Source organism: Peromyscus leucopus, chromosome 17 (assembly GCF_004664715.2).
Source record: "Peromyscus leucopus breed LL Stock chromosome 17, UCI_PerLeu_2.1, whole genome shotgun sequence".
Taxonomy (NCBI): Eukaryota; Metazoa; Chordata; class Mammalia; order Rodentia; family Cricetidae; genus Peromyscus; species Peromyscus leucopus.
Genome location: NC_051077.1, coordinates 55,334,309 through 55,355,343, shown reverse-complemented (window position 1 = coordinate 55,355,343; position 21,035 = coordinate 55,334,309). Strand labels below are relative to the sequence as shown.

At 51.0% G+C, this 21,035-nt stretch overlaps 1 protein-coding gene across 4 annotated transcripts; it reads right to left on the bottom strand.

Moving 5' to 3' along the window:
* Positions 1–4,103: 4,103 nt before the first annotated feature.
* On the bottom strand, positions 4,104–20,146 carry LOC114686690 (MAU2 chromatid cohesion factor homolog). Of its 4 annotated transcripts, none has more exons than XM_028861342.2 (18): positions 20,116–20,146; positions 19,577–19,642; positions 17,925–18,019; positions 17,119–17,213; positions 15,919–15,946; positions 15,333–15,488; positions 14,395–14,541; positions 14,234–14,324; positions 13,395–13,498; positions 12,937–13,014; positions 12,587–12,652; positions 10,548–10,634; positions 9,996–10,045; positions 9,732–9,809; positions 9,510–9,621; positions 7,259–7,349; positions 6,740–6,867; positions 4,104–6,617 (listed from the first exon to the last, which is right to left on the bottom strand). In XM_028861342.2, exons 5-18 carry the CDS (start codon positions 15,919–15,921, stop codon positions 6,543–6,545), a joined length of 1,266 nt encoding a protein of 421 aa, XP_028717175.2. In that variant the 5' UTR covers positions 15,922–15,946; positions 17,119–17,213; positions 17,925–18,019; positions 19,577–19,642; positions 20,116–20,146; the 3' UTR covers positions 4,104–6,542. The 4 variants fall into 4 exon arrangements, with proteins under 4 accessions (XP_028717175.2, XP_037067774.1, XP_037067772.1 ...); XM_037211879.1 differs by having other exon boundaries at positions 10,551–10,634; XM_037211877.1 differs by lacking the exons at positions 17,925–18,019; positions 19,577–19,642; positions 20,116–20,146 and having other exon boundaries at positions 17,119–17,624.
* Positions 20,147–21,035: the final 889 nt, after the last annotated feature.

Here is a 21,035-nt window from a genome sequence, read left to right as displayed (position 1 = left end):
AAAGATACGGCTTTGAAAATATTATTATTATAATCATGTCTGTGTGCACATCTGTGTGGGTATATGCCTGTGCATAACCTCTTAGGCCAGAGAGGGCAGAGGGTCACATGGAGCATTAAATATCTGTATCATTTTAGCATGTTGCCAAGAAACTGTTTTCTCCCTTTTCTCTTTTTTATAAAATGACGTGCGCTGGGCTGAAGAGATTGCTCCACAGTTAGCGCACAGTGCTTTCCCAGAGCACTGGATTTTGGTTTATGACCGCCGACAACTCCAGTTCCAAAGGAATTTGATGCCCTCACACGTGACAGACACAAATATCCACATGAATAAGAATAAAAATAAATCTTTTTTTTTGTTTTTGTTTTTGTTTTTGTTTTTCAAGACAGGGTTTCTCTGTGTAGCTTTGCGCCTTTCCTGGAACTCACTCTGTAGACCAGGCTGGCCTCGAACTCACAGAGATCCGCCTGGCTCTGCCTCCCGAGTGCTGGGATTAAAGGCGTGCGCTACCACCGCCCGGCAAGAATAAAAATAAATCTTAATGCTGGGTGTGATGGCACACATCTTTAACCCCACTACTCAGGAAGCAGAGGCAGGGGGATGCTGTGAGAGGCAGGCCAGTCAGGACTACATGGCAAGATTTTGTTTAAACAACAAAAGCCCTGTACATGTCATTATTAATTTGTGTGTGTATGTGTGTGTCTGCTACAGTGTGAACGGAGGTCAGGTGATAAGTTGCAGGGGCCAGTTCCCTCCTCCACCATGGAGGTCCTGGAGGTTGAACTTAGGTGAGTTCTAAGCTCTTTAACCCACTGAACCTTCTTGCAGGCTCCTTGCTCATCTGAAAGGAGACGTGAGGTGGCTCTGCAGAAACCTTGGGTGAGGTTATAATCTGATGAAGTGAAACCAGGGCCATCAGAGCTGCACTGGGGTCAGTACATCTACAAGTCCTGTCCCTGCATATGTGACAATGAGATGTATAATGAGATCCTGAGGAAATCACAGGTTATACCTGGGAAGAGAGAATGTAGTTGGGCTGGAATTCTTGCTTTCCTCTGGCAAGAGGCTTCACTCACATTCCAGAGTGACAAGTTTCTTTCCCTTCCCATGTCCCAAGATTTCCCCTTCCTTTATTTAAAAAATAAATTGTTGCCGGGTGGTGGTGCACGCCTTTAATACCAGCACTTGGGAGGCAGAAGCAGGCAGATCTCAGTGAATTTGAGGCCAGCCTGGTCTACAGAGCAAGTTCCAGGACAGCCAGGGCTGTTATACAGAGAAACCCTGTCTCAAAATGCAAAAAACAAAACAAAACCCAAAACAACAACAAAACAACCCAACAATTGTCAATTGTTATTTAGCTGTGCATGGTGAATAATGCCTTTTATCTCAGCACTTGGGAGCAGAAGCAGGTGGATCTCTGTGTTTAAAGCCAGGCCTGGTCTACAGAGCGAGATCCAGGACAGTCAAGGCTACACAGAGAAATTGTTTTGAAAAAAAATTAATTTTTATATATAATTATCTCCTGTGTTTTGTCCACATGTATGTCTGTACACCATGTGTATACCCACAGAAACTAGAATACCACATCGCTGGGGATTGGAGTCACAAATGGATCTGAGATACCACGGGGTGCTGGAAATCAAACCCAGCTCTTTGGAAGAATATCAGTGCTCTTCATCTCAGAGTCATCTCTCCATTTCTTCCCCTACTTTCCACCCTCAGCCAGCCTTCAGTCTGGCTATTTTCAATCCAGGCTGAGGCCTCCAGAGTCCCTACTTGGCAGGACATGCTGAACTGTCTTTGGCTCCTGGGCTTGTCCTGACCTCTGGTGGCCAATGTAGGAGCATGTGAGACATGCACTTCCGGGTCACAGCCACACTCTGGAGCAGTTTGTACGTAATCCTTTAGGGCAGCATGGGAAGACACCTGTCATCAGAGCTCCATGGAAACTATGAGGTGTGCCCTAGAGGTGAGTGATGCACTGAACTTCCACCAGAGTGGGGACCCAGCCTTGGGTGACATGCAGAGCAACGGATCCTTTTTTGTTTTTGAAATGGTCTCACTATATAGCTCTGGCTGTCCAGGAATTATGTAGACCAGGCTAGCCTTAAAATCAGAGGTCCACCTGCCCCTGCCTTCCAAGTGTTGGAATTAAAGGCTTGTGCCACTATGCCTGTCAGGTCCAAGGAAACAGCACAGCAAAGCACAAGCTGTCCTCCAGGCTTCCTGTTTCATAACTACCTGGAGCTCTGCCTACCCCAACCCCTTACCCTAAACTTGCCCAGCTCATGGGCTTCTCCTCTCTTTACATACCTGTCACTCTGGGTGTTCACGCTCTTGGGCCTCCTCTCAATCATCTTTCCTTGCTCTCCCCCTCTCCTCTCATGGTCCTGTTCAGTCTGCTGGCCACTTTCTACCTACCACTCTCTCCCTGCTCTGGACTCTTCCTTTGGCTGTCCTCTCCCTCATATCCACCACACCTTGGAGCAGCTATATCCTATTTATACAATGACTAGCTTCAATGAATTCTTCTTGAAGACTGCAGTCTCTAGAACCAGTAGACTTCCGAGGTTTTTGGTGCACATTGTGTGTACACAGGTGTCAGGTCTCAGCCAGGTGGCCACTGAGCTCCAGGAATCACCTGTCTCCATGTCCTCAGTGCTGGGATCACAAACTTAAGCCACCACGCCTGTTTGTTTTTTTAAAACATGTGTAATTGCGGGGTCTGCATGCTATGATGTATGTGTGGAGGTCAGAGGATAACTTCTGGGAGCTGATTTTCCCCTTCTACTATGTTCTGGGGAACAAACTCAGTTGTTGGGTTTGAGAGGAAGTGCCTTTACCCTTGAGACAGTCATCTTGCCAACTCATACTTGACTTTTTACATGGGTTCTGGGGATAGAAGAAATGACTTGACTTGGGTCTAGGAGCTTTTTTTATAGATTTACCTTTAATTATGTGTATATCCAGTAAGTGTTCGAGTAACTGTAGAGGCCAGAAGAGGGTGTCAGACCCCTGGAGCTGGAGTTACAGGTGGTTGAGAGCTGCCTGACATGCATGCTGGGAAGTAACTCAGGTCCTCTGGGAGAGCGGTAATTCCTCTTAACAGCTGGACCACTTCTCCAGCTCATTTCATTCCTTTCTTTCTTTCTTTTTTAAAGATGGTCTTGTATAGCCCAGACTGGCCCGAGGGTGACTTGAACTCCTCTTGCCTCTCTCTTAAGTGCTGGGGCCATAGCTTTATGCCACACTTTGCCCGGCTGTAAGGTTGTTGTTATTTGGGCATGGAAGGCCACCCTCATGGGCAACCCTCCCTTTAGTCACTCCCCAGCCTCTGGGGTACTGTCTCCAACAGCTCAGGACAGGCTGCTGACAGACTCAAACCTCCCAGGTGGGGACACCTGCCGTCACAGGGCAGCTCTTCCTTTGTGGAGCAACTACCGACACACATTAGTAAAGCATGAGGAGTCAACTAGCACACCCTTCTCCAGAGACTGGCTGGTGAGGAGGACCTGGGACACTGGTCTGTTCTGAGAACCTTCAAGTTGGCGAAGGATGAGCAGAATCTACCTGAAATCCAGTTTAGGCTGGATTGCAAAGGCAGATATGGACAGGTGTGGAGGATGGACACACACAGCTGGAATCCAAATCCTCTCAGGAAGGACAGAGGTGGCTCTGCCCTGGAGTCCTCTTAGCATTGAGGTCTTGAGAGATCTTGATGGTGACTTGAGAGAGCAGCTGCAGTGTACCTCAGTGAGGAAGGTGTGCCTGGCATGCACAATGCCTCAGTTCCACCCCAGCAAAGCATAAAAACCACAAAAAAAGTGGCTGGAGAGATGGCATGGTAGGGTGCCACCTATGGTCCCAGAGACATGGGGTTGAAGCATAAGAATGCTCTAGGCTTAGTGAGAGAGATCCTGAAACCAAGCCACAAAAACAACAGTCTAAACTTGTGAGTGGTGGCTCACACCTTACTCTTGGCTGAGATTCAGGGAGGAATAGCTACAAGTTCAAGGCTAGTCAGGGCTACACAATAAAATTCTATCTGTCAAATTCAGTCCACCAAAAAACAAAACAAAACAAAACAAAACAAAAAAACCCTATCAACAAAAGCTGTCTAATTTTATATGGATTTCAACTCAACAGTCAAGATTCAACTACCAAACAAAACCCACCAATCCCATGGGAAAGCAAAAAGCCTTCCCCACTCTGGGGCATAGGAGTTGACCGAGGTTTTCTTTTATGGTTTATTCATATTTCATTGCGTTGCCCTGACTGGCATGGAACTTGGAATAGTTCTCCCACCTCAGCTTCCCAAATGCTGGGATGACAGCTATGAACCACCATGTCCAATTGATCTCTTCCTTCTAAGAACTTGGGGAGTAGAAGGACACCCGTGTATAGGAGCAAGCCTGTCCAGGGGCTTGTGTGCTGGAACTGCAGGGTGGAATGCCCTTCACAGAAGGTCCAAACCCCAAATGCTGTATCAAGACAGGGGACTAAGGGATAAAGCTATGGCTCAGTTGTCAGACTGCTGGTCTACAGCACCAGATAAAGCAGATGTGGGGGCAAATGCCTAACATCCCAGGACTAGGTTAGTGGAGGCAGGAGAATCCGAGTTCAGGGTCATTCATAAAGAAGAGATTCTGTCTCAAAGAAAGAAAAAAAAAAAAAAAAAAAAAAAAGCTCTGAACACTGCCCCTTCTGATCAAAACCCCAAAGCCAAACTAAAAGAGGCAGGCACGGTGGAATCTGCCTTGAATCCCAGCACTTGGGAAGCTGATACAAGAGAACTGAGTTCTTCAGGCGGCCACTGCTCCACTGCACAGCCCTCAAAAACAAGCACGAACAATGAAACTAACCAACCAACCACCCGAGACCAAACACAAAGAGGGCTGTGGACCAGTTTTCCACTAGGCTGAGTTCAGAAAGGGGCTGCAGCCCACAGGACAGCGACTGCAGGGAGAGCTGGAGGCTGAGAAAACCCAAAGGCTTTGGGGAGTGGCGGCCCTGCAGCAAATACAGGCAGACTTCTTCTCACAGCTCCCCACCTAAAATGATCAAGTTCTTGATTAAAAGCATAGGCTGCTAAAACCAGGCAACACCATCATATAAAAAAACTTTCTCCTCACTCATGACATGCCTTCCTTCATTCGACAGTGTCACCTGTAGCTCAAGGGGTGACAGCCATATCTAGGGCTACACCCCAGCCTGGTTTCCTGGGTGGCTTGTGTCCGGCTCATGGTACTTCCTGGGACATAACAGCTGTGTGTGCTGACCCTTTTGGGCTTTTCTCTCAATCTTTAGTTACTGGACACTGAGGTGACTGCACTGGGGTTATGGAGGTTTCACTTCAGTGGAACCCTCAACATCGATCATGGAGTTTGTCATGACCCCATCCTTAGCGGTCACATGCCTGAGACATGGTCACTAAAAGCACTCTAACATCAGGACAGATGTCAAGTTGCGAGGTTCTTGTTTGAATTGCTCTATGTACAAAATGCCCTAGAAGCAAAAAAAAAAAAAAAAAGCTTAAATAAATAGGCAGGACCGTGATGAAGACACTAGACACTGAGGGGTCCCTGGGACCCAAAGGGCTGGAGGAAGACAGAAAGGTAGGGAGCACCTGGCCGTGGGCAGTGGCTGCCACATGGCTCAGTGAGGATGTACACCGAGGCCTTGGAGCCTTGTCCCTTCAGTCACGAATTCCAAAGCTCTGAGACGTGGCCTTCACGGTACCTGGGTGACAGCTCCCAGGCACCACCGTCACCACCAGAGAGAACCCCTGCCTAGGTACTGTAAGCTGGCAGGAACCATTGTCTCTTGACACCACTGTGTCACCTTGGTGCAGCCCTCAAGCTAGGAGGAGGGGCGAAGCTGGTCCCATGACTGTCCTCCATGGGAAGGCCACACAGCTGCCGGAAGGAAGCTCCTTCGTCCAGGTCCAGTGGGACTCCTGCCCAGTGGCCAGGCAGAGCCAAGAGGTGGCTCTGAATATAAGCAAGGAGCTTGCCGAGGGCATGGTGGGGACACAAGGTCTCGGTTGCATCAACTGCACACGCACACCCTGTCCCAAGCTCCTCCCCGGCACTAGAGCCACCTTCCAGGAACAGTCAGGTTGAGAGGCTGACTTCCAGGTCCTCAGAAGTCCCTGAGTGCAGGGACACTGGAAGAACAGCAGGATGAGGAAAGTGAGGGCTACTGCTCTCCCCTCAGCTCGCCCCGGGCTGCTCGGTGCAGTTGTACTTAGGTAGTCGGCACCAAGGTTTGGTGGGGCAGTCTGATGATGCCCCAGCACAGATTGTCATCCTATTCCTCACAGGTGAGACTCGGACCCAGATCAGGTCATCAGTCCTCTCCAACAGACGCACTGAGGCCTGGGACAGGCGGGACCGGCCGTCACCCTCAGCGGCAGGTGATGACTCCAGCACTACTGGGACTCAGCTCTGGACAATGGTGAGGGGTTGGTGGACACCCTGGTGGTTTTGTTCCCAGAAAGCTCCAGTGTTGGGTCCAAGTTGGGGACAAAGGCCATAGGGGCCTCACAGAAGGCTGGCCAGGCTGGTGTTGGGTCCATTCTGAGCTTGGAACTGCACAGGGGGTGGGCCATCTGTCCACTGTGGGAAGAACACACACGGGTAAGCCTGGTGACCTTCTGAGAGGGACAACTGACATAGCCCCTCCACACCTGAGGAGCCGCAGTCCCTCATCCCCGTGTCCGTTTCCCCACCCTGTATACCGTAATGAGGTTGTGCTCTGGGAGGCTGCAGGCCTCAATGTGGTCCTGCAGCAGCTGCTGTGAGAAGTTCTGGTGCATCTGTGCAGCCTCATGGGCATCCATGGCATTCCCGCATGCCTTGTTTAGATCTGAGGATGGGGCAGGTGTCATTGTCTAGTTCATTTCCTGGGTGGTCAAAACCATACCACCCAGAGCAGACAGGAATTGTCCTCAGGATCCAAACCCATCTTGAGGTCCAGGAGGATCATCCATAAAGCCCTGTAAGGAGACGCCCCAACCCCCCCGCCATAGTCCTTAAAAGTCCCCTGGAAAGCCAGGCACAGTGGCTTGGCAGACAAAGGAGTATAAATCTCTGTGAGTTCAAGGCCAGCCTTGTCTACATAGAATTCCAGGCCAGCCAGGGCTATGCATCAAGACCCTGTCTTCAATAAACAAAAACAAAAATCCTCTGAGGATGTACCCCTGCTCATATGCTATCAGGGCCCCAAAAGTATGCCTGGTAGCCTTGTTCACTCTCACCTCTCAGGAGGGCCGAGGACCACAGTTGCACAGACATGTCTGGGATCTTGCTGGCCAGCTGCATGGCAGGCACCACCATGTTGTTACTCTCCTGCCAATTAAAAGCTAAGAATGAACTGGTGGCTTTGGAAGAGTGGCTTTGACTCCACCTGCCCATTTTATGTTCTAGTGCTGCTAGACAAACTAGGAGTCCAACCTCAGAGCCTACTTAAAATGGTCCTCTGAAGGTACTCTTGTCCACCTTGAAAAAAAAACAACTGAGCATCCTTGCACACTGAGCTCTGCACATGAGGCAATAAGTGGGCCACAGTGGGCCTCTTGCTAGCTAGAGGAAAAAGACAGCTCTGGACCCACAATAAGAAATGATTAGCAGGGCGTTGGTGGCGCACGCCTTTAATCCCAGCACTCAGGAGGCAGAGGCAGGAGGATCTCTGTGAGTTCAAGGCCAGCCTGGTCTACTACAGAGTGAGTTCCAGGACAGGCTCCAAAGCTACACAGAGAAACCCTGTCTCGAAAAACAAAACAACAAAAAAACAAAAAAGATTGGATGGAGGTGGTCCACACCTTTAATCCCAGCAAATCCCTCCCTCGGGAGGCAAAGGCAGGTGGATCTGTGAGTTCCAGGACAGCCTGGTCTACAGAACGAGTTCCAGGACAGCCAGGGGTACACAGAGAAACCCTGTCTTGAAAGACAAAAGCAAACAAAAAGAAAAGAAAGGAACTGCGAATTCACGTAGGTGTCCCTGGGCCTCTGAGGGAAAGCAGCCTGTGCCAAATGTCTGCTTCAGGAGGAAGAAGCCACTGGACTGATGGGAAGGTCTGCTCCATTGAGCTGGCTTCTGTAGGTGGGGTCTCTAGCCCGTAACCCCTTCTACTCAGCTTCTGTGTGAGCCGAGCTGCTGACCTAGAGCCCAGTGCTCTCATGATGAGGCCAGGGGAGTTGGGGAGCACGCCCCTGATGCTGACCCCACACCGAGGAACAGGAGGTTGCTCTCAAGTCCAGACCGCAGGCCTGGTTTGGGGATGTCCTGTGACAGCTCCCAGCAGCAGACACCAAACCCTCAAACCAGGGGCCAGAGAGATGGCTCAGAGGCTGAGAGCACTGGCTGCTCTTGCACCCACATGGTAGCTCACAACTGTCTGATTTCAGTACCAGGAGATCTGACCCCATCCTTCTGATCCCTGTGGGCACCAGGTGCATGTGCACGCAGCACGCATACACACAGGTAAAACATTCACACACATAAAATAAGTAAATCTAATTAAAATTTAAGAGCCTTAAGCCAGATTCTAGGCCTGGGCATGGCTTAGTGGGCAAACAACCTAACCAAACACCACTAGGCAGGGCTAGTCAGACCTCCACCTCCAACAACCAAAATCAAACCGAGCAGAGGATTCTCAGACCTCGGTGGGCACTGTTCCCCTCCTCTTGGCCCGAGGAAAGGCTGAAATACGGGCTGGCTCCATAGACGCCTAGGGTAGGTTTGACCCTCATCTGAGCCAGCCCTCTCCTGGTCATGTGGCTGTGGCTCTTGCTTGTTTCACCCATGAGGGTCTGGCCTGGCTGACCTTTCCCTGTTGCTTCATGCCAGGCCCAGCTGTCCCTGAGTCAGGCTCACACAGGCAGAGGGGTGTTTTATGGCAAGCCATGGGAGTGGCAAACACTGCCAGATAAGCAGATTTCTGGCCCACATCCCTGTTCCGAGTGCTCCACCCCACACTAGAGTCCCACCACCACATGGGGTAACCACATGGTCCTGCCCAATGCCCAGGCCGTCACACTGGAAACACCAAGGCCACTCCCTGCTCTCTACAGCCAAGCTACCCTCACTGGCTAGTCACTATACTTTTACCATAAAGTGAAAAAAAGTTAAGTCTTGTGAGGTCCTGTGGTTGATGGTACCACAGACATAGGCGGTTTTGACACTGTTGGTTCCATCTAAGGTCCTGGGACAGTCCCAGGGAACTATGTACTCCAGAGGGATGGCGTGCTGAGGAGCCAACAGGAGAATGGCAGGAGGCAGCTCTGTCTCTCATGTCTGAGGCTTGTGAGCCTGACATATACACCCTGGAAGGGAACCTGTTGTCTAGGCTGCCCTGACCCCAGGCCCCCAGGCCTTCCACACCCTGCATGTCAGTAGTGTGTGTTCTTCTGCAATATGCTTTCCTGGATTCCAGGACAGGAAGTGCCGGCCTCCACAGTGGTGCACCCCAGGTCTCCATCCTGCCCGCTGGCCAGGTAGGGACTCACCCTGTGATTCCCTAGCACATAGAAGATGTGGCCCAGCAGCACGAGTGAACAGGCTGTGAGGCGGTTCAGGTCCTCTGCATTTGACATCTTTAGAGTTTCTCGTAGAAATCGCCTGCACAAGGAGACAGATGCTGACATCCTGCAGGCCTATCAGTCACACAGAAGCAGAGGTGGCCTGAGGCAGGAGAGGCCATCATACATGGTGCCCCAACCCAAACTCACTTGGCTTCATTGTAGCGGCCCTGGAAGAAGGAGAAGAGCCCCCGCACATAGAAGGCTGCCGCTCGGAGGCAGTGTGAGCTGCAGGGAAGCAGAGTCACAGTCAGTTATAGGAGAAAGGCTTCTCAAAGGGAGGCCTGCAGACTGTCTGAAGGATGGGGTACAAGCAGTGTCGAGTCTGTATGGCAGTCTGGGGCCCACAGGAGCACATACCACTCCATGAGCAATGGGAGCATGGGATGTCTGTGTTGGACACAGGCTACTCACCTGACCGGGAAGCTGTGGTCTGGGTTTATCCTCTCAAGCAAACTGTACAGCTGGTGGAGAAATGTCAGTCAGTGAGGCCTGAGCTCCACCCAGAAGCCAGGCCCTGAACATGCTACAGGGGACAGGGCTTCCTCCACTCCAATGGAAGAATATAACAATATGCAGCATGCCTGCCCAGAATACCTCAAGATGGGGGTGTCCATCTGAAGGAACCATGTAGGAGAGTGGGGACGTTAGGCCTTGATTTGAGGCAAGGCTGTGGCCCTGTGGCAGAATGCTTGGCAACATGCAAGAGGCCCTGGGTTGGACCCTAGCACCACAAAGATTTCGTTAAAAGGCACAATGTGGGGTCAATAAAGCTTGAGTGGCTTAGGATGGGACAGAGGCCACATGGCTTCAAGAGTGCAGCTCCAGTCCCAGTCCCGACCCCTCAAATGTATCCTCATAGAAAGCTCAACATTTGGGTTTTTCTAAGTCTGTGGGCACCCAGGACACCCACAACCCCTGGGCAGAGATGGAGAAAGGATACCGAACATGAAGCATGTCACCTACTACCTCTTGGTGTCTATTTCCTTCCCGTATATACACACTCGCAAGGTTGGTCACAATGAAGGCCCACAGCTCCTGGTGGTTGGTGAGCTGCAATGAAGATAGAGCATTTAGTGGCCAGCCTGGCCACTGTCACACCTTGCTGGAGCTTGACTGAACCCAGAGCTCCTTTCCAACTCACCCAGCTCACTCCAAACCTAAGCACAAAGTAGAGGTTAGCTCTTTCTCCATCAGCCCTGTCAGGGGACATTCAGGACACGAACAGGGAAGCTAGCTATCCTGATCCTATCAATGACCAATAGAGGATAACAGCAAGACGCGGTCTCAACACACAGCCCAGACTGGCCTGGAATTCTCTATCCTTCTGCTTCAGTGTCCCGAGTGCCAAGATGAGAGGCCTGCAACCACCCTGGCTTGGTTTTTCTTTGCAAGCCAATAGATGTATACCCAAGCCTCGAAGCATGTTTAGCATGCTCTCTGCCACTGAGCCACAGAGAGTGGGACATTACAGGGTCAAAAGAAGAAGTAAACTGCTAGGTGTGGTGGTACTGGGTGGTCACCCCAGCATTTGGGAGGCTGAGGCAAGATCAGAAATTTTCTTTTTCTTTTTTGGTTTTTCAAGACAGTGTCTCTGTGTAACAGTCTTGGTTGTCCTGGAACTCACTCTGTAAACCATGCGGGCCTCAAATTCAGAGACCCACATGTATCTGCCTCCTGAGTGCTGGGATCAAAGGTGTGTGCCACCACATCCAGCCAGGAAAGATCAGAATTTAAGGCCAGTCTGTGCAACTGAGATATCCTCTTAAAAACCATGAGCAGGGACTGCAGTTTGGCAATATAGCAATTGCCTGGCATGTGTGAAATTTTAGATTCAGTCTCCAGTATGGGACAGAAGGAAGGAGGAAAGGATATGAGATTCTAGGCAGCCCAAGCCCTGTGAGCCCAGGTCCCTGCAGTGGGCATGTCCACTGAAGTACAGGGCCTGCCAGCAGGCCGGGCACACAAAACCCTGGAGTACCCTTCCCTGACCTGCACCAGCACTGGGCTGTCAGCCGTGGGTAACAGGAGGAGCCTGAGTTTGAGGGTGAGGTCCTTGTCTGTCCTAGCTCCTCGCCCCCATGGATTCTCCAAAAGGACTCCCCTCAGCACATGACTTCAGCATTGTGCTGCTGAGCCAAAGCCACATAAAGAAATAAGACACCCAATAAGAATATGAGGTTTCTGGCATTGAAGAAGGGCCTTGGCATCACAGCAGGAAGGCCTGAGGCCCAGGGAGACAAACAAGGGTACAGCTAGAGGAGTTGACTCTTCACACAGCACCCAAAGACATGTAGACCACCAAGGAAAGGAACCCCCATCCTACAGTCAGAGATGCCCCAGCACCTTGCTCATAGAACAGAATCCTGCTCACCAAAATGTCTACTGGGGGCTCCCTGAGGAACAGATCAGTAGCCTCCCTTTCCTGCAAGGACACTGAGGCCAGGGTAGGGACAGCTTTCCTTGGTCCTGGGCCAGGGGGGCAGAGCTGGGAGGTGAGCTGGCCCAAGAGGCATCTGGGCCACTCTGAGAGAAATGGACCAGTTTCTCAGGGACCAGCAGGAACCTATAGGAGGTCAGCAACCTAAGGGTGTAGGTGCCTTGTGGGGAAGCCCCCTCTCCGAGGTAAAACCTGTCCTTTGTCTCTGAGCACCTATCAAAGGACTTAGGTCGGATAAGGGCACGTCCCAGTCACTGGTCATCTACACAGTGTGACTCGACACAACCTCAGAACTCTTCATGACTCCAGGAGTACCACAAGCTGACACAGACTGTCCCTATGTCCCCGATACATATGTCTTTCCCTTATGTCTGCCAAGGGTGTTCAGGAACCCTCCGCCCCAGTCAGCTCCCACCTAAACAAGAACTGTGTCGCTGTCATGGTCAGTGACAGCTGACTGCAGAGGACATGGGCTGAAAGCCTACTGTTCTAGCAGCAGACCTGAACTGGTCCATCACTAGGGGTACCCAACTTGACAAACTGCCACTCAGAGAGCCAGCCTTACCCGCAGGGCTGTGGTGAATTGGGCTTCAGCATTGTCCATGCAGTTCACGGAAACACAGTACAGGCCCTGCAAGGACAGAGACAGATGTAGGGCAGCTGACACAGTGGCCCTAGGCAAGCATGATGTGTACCTGGGCCTCTGGAATGAGCACCACACTATTGTAAAGGGCACCCTCCCCCTGACAGAACAGAGCTCATTAGGAACATGTGGATACTAACTGGGTAGTGTCACAGGGTTATTTACTGGGACATCCAGATTCTTTCAGGGACGATCATGTTCTTTGTAAGGTATGTTCTAGGTTCGGGACTCTGGCAAGAGTGGGTGGGACCCAGCACCCAGGACACACTTACCAGCAGTGTGTGCAACTGGGCAGCATGGTTGGAGAAGAGCCGAGGGGACTGTTGGCATAGCTGGCAGACCTGGGAGATCTGAGGAGAGAAAGGAAATCACTGCCTGCTCTGGTACCCAGCAGTGGAGTACAGCCTCAAGGCTGGAAGACATGCTTGCCAAACTAGGGCCCAAGTCCTGGAAGGAGGAACTGCACAGGGAGGAGGGGGACCCTGATCTCCTTCCTCCTTGCCCATGCTGACCACTGCCCAACTTCTCTCAATGCTCTCAGATCTCAGAAAGGTGGGCATTTTGGTGACACGGATCCCAGTTACATCATAATGTTCCCTGAGCATTAGTTTGTAGCATTTCTACAGCTCACCATGCTAGAGCAGTGACAGTGAGGTCGCCACGCCCTCCCCTCTTGACACCCGTGCCCCTACCCAGGCCGGCTCCCACCACCCTGCTCTGTGCTTGCTACCTCCTGTAGTGCAGTGGCCTTGTGGCCTGTGACGAGCCGGCACATGATGATATGCTCCAGGAGGATCACTTGGAAGGATGACAGGATGGGGCTGCAGTCCAGCACTGGGGACAGGAGGCAGGGGTGAGCATGCAGGCATGGTCCCCGAGGGCCCTTCCCACACCACCCCGCCACGTCTTCCCATCTAGATGAGGACATAAGATCAAACCACGGCCACTGCAGGTGCACCAAGGCTGAGAAATCCCCACTGGTGGTGCTCAGGGACAGCAGGGGCTCAGCAAGCACAGGTCCTGGCCTGGATACCAAGCACCAAAAACCACAGGACCCTGGGCTGAGCACCATGCCACACACAGGTAAGCTCTACAGAAGCTGGCACAACTGCCACCCCTGCTAAGAGTTCAAGAACCTGCTGAGTGGGTTCTCTAAGATGTCTTCAACTGTGCATGCCTGGGCCAGTATCCAAGCTATGGGGACCCCAGGCAGCTCCTGGCAGCCCTGCACAGCTCTCCTTGGAAGGAAGAAAAGGGGCTTAGTTTTTGCCCAATGCAGCTTCAGGGTAAAAAGCAGCAGGTTCCACAGGCTCTGGTGTTCCCATCTTATCTCTCCCTTCAGTAGTGCTGAGGAGGGCACAGGGCCAATGTGATTTAGAGCAATACTAAGGTCACATGCATTCTGGGATGCATAAAATCAAGTGTGTGCACAGAACCCATAGACTCTGGAGGATTCAGAGCAGGTAGGCGAGGGCTACTGTGGCCTCCCAGGGCGTGGACATGTCCTAATGTCAAGGACAATTTGGAGCTGCTAGGATTGCTTGGTATCCCCACCCAGGTGGCACTCACTCTTGAGCTTTTCCAACTGCATGAGTGCCTTGTCTGTGTACTTCTGTGCCTTCTCCAGGTAACCAGCCTGCATTGAATGCATCACTGTGACCTGCAAGGAGAGCGGGCGGTGGTCACAGGGCCCTCTCCCAGCCCAGGTGGCCCAGGGTGACGGGACTCACCAGGTAGACGAGCACACACATGTGCTCCTTGGGCAACCAGTGGAAGAGGTCAGCAGGGTTGCTGGGCAGGATCTCATCGTCGTGTAGCGTGGAGATGGTCTGGATGCACTGCTGCAGCTGCTTCAGGCATGGCTTGACACTCTTCACCTGCGGCATGTATGCCTCAGCACCATACCCCAGCAGATCTAGCACTCTTGCCCAGCTCCTGCATGGGACCTCCCTGTCCTATCGCAGGAGCCCACATCCCCAGGTCCAGGCTAGCTCTTTGGCAGGGAGCAGAGACCCTGGCTGAGTTAACTTGGCCTCCCACAAACAGAAGCGCTGTTGGCACTACGGCTTCTGCCAACCCTCCTGTTTGCCATCCTGAGCTTCTCAGGATAGCTGTGACTCTCAGCAGTCAGGAACAACCCATATCTGCCATGTTTTCCATGCTGCATGAGGAGCTGGGCCCAACAGGAACCTTACTAACAATAGGCTCACTAAGCACTTCCTGGTCCCTACAACACTGGCCCAGTACTGCACAGTGGCATGCAGCCAGTGGGCCCATAGGAACAGGCATGGGGCCAGGGCAGGCAAGGTGGCTCCCATTCATCACAGCCGAGGCCATCACACAAACACAGGTACCAGGGCTTCAATGCAACCATACGGCGACACCAAAGTCACCACTGACCCTCACAAAGCTGCGTGAACTGAGGAAGGGGAGCCTGCTGCATGATTCCCTTGGAGACCCCAACCATGTGTGCACTCAATGGCTGTGGGGCCACTAGAATAAAGCCTGTCCCCTGAGCACACTCTACCCTTGGGGTCATATTATAAAGTGTGGCAGAACTGCACCTGTGCCAGAGCAGGACACCTGAATCTATGTTAGTGCATTCACAAACATACAACAATGAGACCATATCATGAGCAACCCCTCCCCTGCCCGAAAGACCACATACCTGCCCAGCATCTAGGTAGTGGGTCACCTGCAGCACCAGGAAGAAGACACGCAACGACTCCTTCTGGATGGGGTTGCCTTGCCAGTTCTCCACAATTTGCCCGCACAGTGTGAGGAGTGGGTGTACCTCTTGCAGTTTGCGTTCCATCAGCAGCAACTGGAAGGGATGGTAAGGTGGGCATCACTGTCACCAGTCCAACAGCTGAGGACAGTCCCCCCAGAGGGCAAAGCTGGGTGCAATGATGTCAGGAATGGCAATGCTTGCCTTTAATCCCAGCACTCAGGAGACAGAGGCAGGCAGATCTCTGAGTTTGAGGCCAGCCTGGTCTACATAGAGAGTTCCAGAACAGCCAGGGCTACACAGAGAAACCCTGTCTCAAATAAACAAAGCTGGATACAGCAAAGAAACTGTACAGGTAGCTCCACAGCAGGCTTCCTCAATACCACACCTACCACCTGTGACCTCAGGGCCCTGAATGAAGCCTGCCAGAGCAGAACCCTTGCTCTTGAGAACACACTGTGGAGTGAAGCCCCTGCAGGTGTCTTCATGCCCGCAATACAGCTGCACCCGTCCAGCCTTAACTTACCATCCCTTTGCTGAGCAGGAATAGTGCCCTGGAAAAGAGACAAGACATCAGGTTTAAAAGATACCAGGAACCCTGGGGATCAATAAGGCTGCCCCTCAGGGAAGTGAGCTTAATAACAGAACTTTTTAGAGTGCTGCATTTTGTTCTCATTTATATTTTATGTTTTTTTTTTGGGGGGGGGGAAGGGGAGTCACGAAGCTGGTTCTCACGTAACCCAGGTTGGCCTCAAACTTACTATGCAGATGACGATGACCATGAACATCTTTTTCAGGGGGTTTGGCATGCTGGGAATTGAACTTAAGGTCTTACACTCCGCCATTGCACTATATTCCCAGCTTAACTTTGAACTTAAAAAAAATACACATTAACTAGGCATAGTAGAGCACACCTTTGATCCCAACACTCAAGAGGCAGAGACAGGTGGATCTCTGTGAGTTCAAGGCCATACTGGTCTACATATGGAATTCCAATACAGCCAGAGATACAAAACAGAAACCTTGTCTCAAAAAAAAAGAAAAAGAAAAAAAAAATGTCTATGTGTGTGCCTACATGCACAAGTGCACCACATGCATCCAGGTGTCACCCAGGGAGGCCATAAGGGCGTGTCAGAATCACACTTGGCTGTCAAGGGGGGCACCTGTGGCTGGACAAACCCTACCAGTGCTTTCCATTTCAAGAAATTTGGAAGCTGTGTGTGGAAATGCAAACCTGTCATCCCAGGAGGATTAAGGCAAGTAGCTGGGGGCCATCCTGGGCTACAATCGTGACAGCTTGTCTCAAAAATACCAGATAGAGGAGCTGGAGAGATGGCTTAGAGGTTAAGAGCACTGGCTGCTCTTTCAGAGGTCCTGAGTTCAATACCCAGCAACCACATAGTAGCTCACAACCATCTATAATGAGATCCGGTGCCCTCTTCCCGGCAGAACACCATATACATTAACAAATAAATAAACATTGAAAAAAAAAATACCAGATAGAGAAATTGCCAGTGCCAGCTCTACCAATGAGACACTGCCCCTGCCTTCCCAGCCAGCCATTCATGTCTCATCGATTGATGGGCTACTTCCTAGGATTGACTGCATGGCTCACTACACCAGAGGCCACTTCCACACAGTAAGATGCCATGTTTAGGGTCAGCAGCAGGACAACCAAACTCTTTTCAAGTTAGAGAGCAGGAGAAAAAGGATGGGCGGAGCCTACCGTGTATATTCAGATCCCACCACTCGGGCATACTCAGCCCCCACGCCCAGGAGGTCACAGGCTGATACCAGGTCCTTTTCCAGTGTGTGCAGTTGCTGAAGAGGGGAAAAAGCAATGACCATGGCTGCCAACGCCTCCTCCATCAGCAGTCACTGCAGTGTTGGTTTGGAGCTCAAGCACCAAGACAGCCATCAGCACAGATTGCTGGGGTACACAGCTGGGCATACTCGCCCCATGCTGTCATTTCCGCTTACTGGTGCACAAAATCAGCAGTCTGGGTTCTCAGGCAGACCCAGGTGGATACCAGGTGAGTTACTAAGAAGGGCTGTCTCGGGAGCAGGGAATAAGGATGCTTCAAGCCAGAAGCCTGAACAACTGAAAGAGAGACCAAATCTGGCTGAGCCCTGGAAGGGCTCATGCAGATCCTTGGTATAGAGCTCAGCTCCCTTGCACAGTATCACTTCCTCAGCTGCTGGCAACAGCACATGGGAGGCTACAAGGAGATAATGTGAGCATGGAGCCTAAGGGACCTCTTGGGAAAGGTTGTGAAGTCCAGTATCTTTGGCTATGTGGGTGATAGGGCTGTATCACAGGAAGACAGGGGACATATCAGATGGCTAGGTCAAGGGCAGGCAACACCAGCAAGGGGTCATCCAGGTGCCCTTGAGAAAGAGGTGCAGACAGGATGCAGAAAGAGGAGGTGACTGACAGCGGAACAACCTAGGGCAGCCAGGAGGCTCCCAAGGGAGTCTGTGTGACTGGTACTTGAGTTCATGCCCCAAGGACTCGCTTGCTCCTGTACTCACGGCGAGCTGGAAGAGCAGCGGCAGTGCCAGTATGGCGTCTGCTGTGAGATCTGGATGGCTTTCCGCAGCAGCGGCTTTGCTGCATCCACAGAGTTCTGAAAGGAAAACCGTTTCAAGTTCAAGGAGGAGGACAAGCTGGCAATAGAGCTGGACCCTGATGCAGCAGCTGCCACCTCATGGGGGAGAAGGAATGCTAGTACAGTGCACTTGCCACTTGGGGAGAGTCTGCATGGATCCTGAAATCACTTCTCGATAGGTGTGGTGACTCACACTGTCTTATCAATGCTTAGGAGTCTGAAGCAGGACTGCCTGTGAGTTCAAGGCCTGCCTAAGCTACAGGGCGACACTCTTCCACCAAAAAAAAAAAAAAAAAAAAAATTTAGAATATAAATGCATGGTGTTCATACATTTAATCTCAGCATTAAGGAGATAGATCTCTAAGAGTTCGAGGTCAGCCTGGTCTACATAGTGAGTTCTAGGACATCTAGAGCTATGTATCGAGATCCTGTCTCAAAAAAAACAAAACAAGGAAAAAATTTAAAAAACAAAACAAAAAGATTAGAATATAAAATATAATAAGTTTCTTATTCAGACAGGAATGGTAGGCAATGTCACCTGGGATCTCAGTATTGAGGAAGCTAAGGCAGGAGGTATGGATTTGAAGCCAGTCCAGGTTACACAGCAAATTCTAGGCCAGCTAGGTATAGGTACATAGTGAGACTATGTCTCAAAAAACAACTTAAAAAGTTATATACACACACACACACACACACACACATACACACTTATATTTGGTGTTGGGTCTGGCCGTTCACGCCTTTAATCCCAGCATTTGGCAAGCAGAGGCAGGTGGATCTCTACGCCAGCCAAGGCTATATATACTAGAAACAGTCTCAAAACGACACCCACCCCCAAAAAAACTTCAACCCCCCACACACAATTTGAGGGAGGTTGGAGAGATGGCTGGCTCTGTGGTTAAGAGCACTTGCTGCTCTTGCAGAGGGCCTGGTTCAGTTCCTAGCACCCACATGGCAGCTCACAACCATCTGTCACTCCAGTTCCACAGGATCTCATGTCCACTTCTAAACTCTGGACAACTGGCAAGGATGTGGTACACTTACATACACAAAAACACTTATACCCATAAAATAAAAAATAAATAACAACAAAATCTAAAAGATGGAGGTGCAGTTCAGTGCTAGAAGGTGTCTACTTAACAGGCATAAGGCCATGGCGCCCCCAGGACCACAAAAAAGACACAAGGAGAAGTTACCCCTTAAAGAACACTGGACAATGGTGCCGAGTCACTTCTACTACAGTAGACAGTGCACACTGGGAGGGGACAGGACAGAGCTCAGTGGCAGGATCTGTCTAGCTCAGACGAGGCACCAGCTTGTCTCTAGCCCTGAAGTAATAAACACAGGAATGAGAGTGTGAACCATGCACAGGCTCTGTATACAGGCTGCAGCACTCCACAGAAGGGCTCTGAGCCCCTCCTGGAACTGGTGTTTTCAACAATCATGGGGTGAGTCCCCAGGGTCTCTGAGGGTTGAACATAATGTGAACGTCTATCCAACTGGGAAGCATAATCTCCCGCTAAGCCCAGGAGACAGGGAGAGACTCTGCTTTCAGAACCAGTACCATGTTCTCACCTCTTGACAATATAGCTCTGACAACAGGCTTGCTGCCTCAAATTTAACATCTTCAAACTGTGGGATCTGGAGAAGTCCAGTTAAGGAAGTACAATGCAAAGATATCTGTTTGTTTTGTTTTTGTTTTTGGAGACAGGGTTTCTCTATGTAGACCATGCTGGCCTTGAACTCACAGAGATCCCCCTGCCTCAGCCTCCACAGTGCACCACTACTGCCTAGTGCAAAGACATCTCTTTAAAAAGGACCACAGCTCCAAGTGAGTCCCCCTCCCCCTCCGCGCTGCAGGGCAAGAGGACACCTTGGAGCAGGATGAGGACCTTGCTGCCCAGAGTGGTGGCTGGCTTCCAGGGCAGCTAGGGCACATGATATGCCAGGGAAGGGGAGCTTTTCATTCAAGCAGGACATTTCCTCAAGAGCACAGTTCAGGGCCTTGGAGTACGGCTCAGTGGCAGAACACTTGCTTAGCATGCCCCAGGCTCTGGGTTCCATCCCTAGCACGGGCCCCCACCATCACACACATACACACAAGAAAAGGATACTTGCTGTGATATCAACCACTGAAAGAGAAAGAAAAAGGATTAATTAATTTTGAGGCAAATGTTTGGTGCCTGCTATTCGGTTCATGCTGAGGCTGGCACAGCGTGCCCATCACCAAGAGCACTGTGGGGAAGGGGGTTGTGTGCTTGTTTTCCCTGCAATCTGTCGTGGGAATGGAAGCTGCAGGGCACTTGGTAGCCGCCTAACAAAGAGGGGACTTCTCCTTCTAACGTCAGCTAGTGCTCCCACAGAGCACAGGGAGGGAACCCTGGTAAACTTGGCCATATTCCAGCAGGGCTGATGATAGTCTGGCAGAAAGCTTGGACATTCAGCAAAGCTTTGCCTGAGGAGTGAGTTACACTTGGGGAGGGGTTGGTGTATGGGGACAAGTCCCTCCTGAGGAAGTAGCATATCAAAGAGCTTGAAGAAGGCAGAGCTAGCCTCAGAAGGGGCGTGCCAGATATGGACAGCAGCTGGCCAACCTGAGGATGTGTACTGAAACATCTTCAAATCAAAACAAAATAACAACAACAACAAACCCAGAGAAATGGCTCGAGCAGTTAACAAGTGTTTACTGTTCTTGCAGAGGACTCATGCTTGGTTCCCAGAACCATCATACTGGGCAGCTCACAACCATCCATAACTCCAGCTTCTCAACATCTTTAGTCTCCACAGGCCACCTACATTCAGGTGTACACACAAACAGAAGAAGACATATAAAAATAACTAGCTAGGCATGGTCCTTTAATCCCAGCACTGGAGAGACAGAGGCAGGTGAAACTTTATGAGTTTGAGGCCAGACTGCTCTACACAGCTATCCAAAGCTAAACAGTGAGATCCTGTCTCTAAATAAATAAGTAAATAAATAAAAGTATTCCGGGGGTCAGCCTTTGACTTGGGGAACCACTATGTCTCAAGCTAC

Excerpts from the sequence above, each read along its gene's own strand:
- LOC114686690 (XM_037211877.1), bottom strand. The coding sequence starts at position 17,261 with ATGGAGGAGGCGTTGGCAGCCATGGTCATTGCTTTTTCCCCTCTTCAG. Across the intron at positions 15,489-15,918 it reads TCCTGCTCAGCAAAGGGATG|TTGCTGCTGATGGAACGCAA; the intron begins GTAAGTTAAGGC and ends CATCCCTTCCAG. Across the intron at positions 14,542-15,332 it reads ACTACCTAGATGCTGGGCAG|GTGAAGAGTGTCAAGCCATG; the intron begins GTATGTGGTCTT and ends TACATGCCGCAG.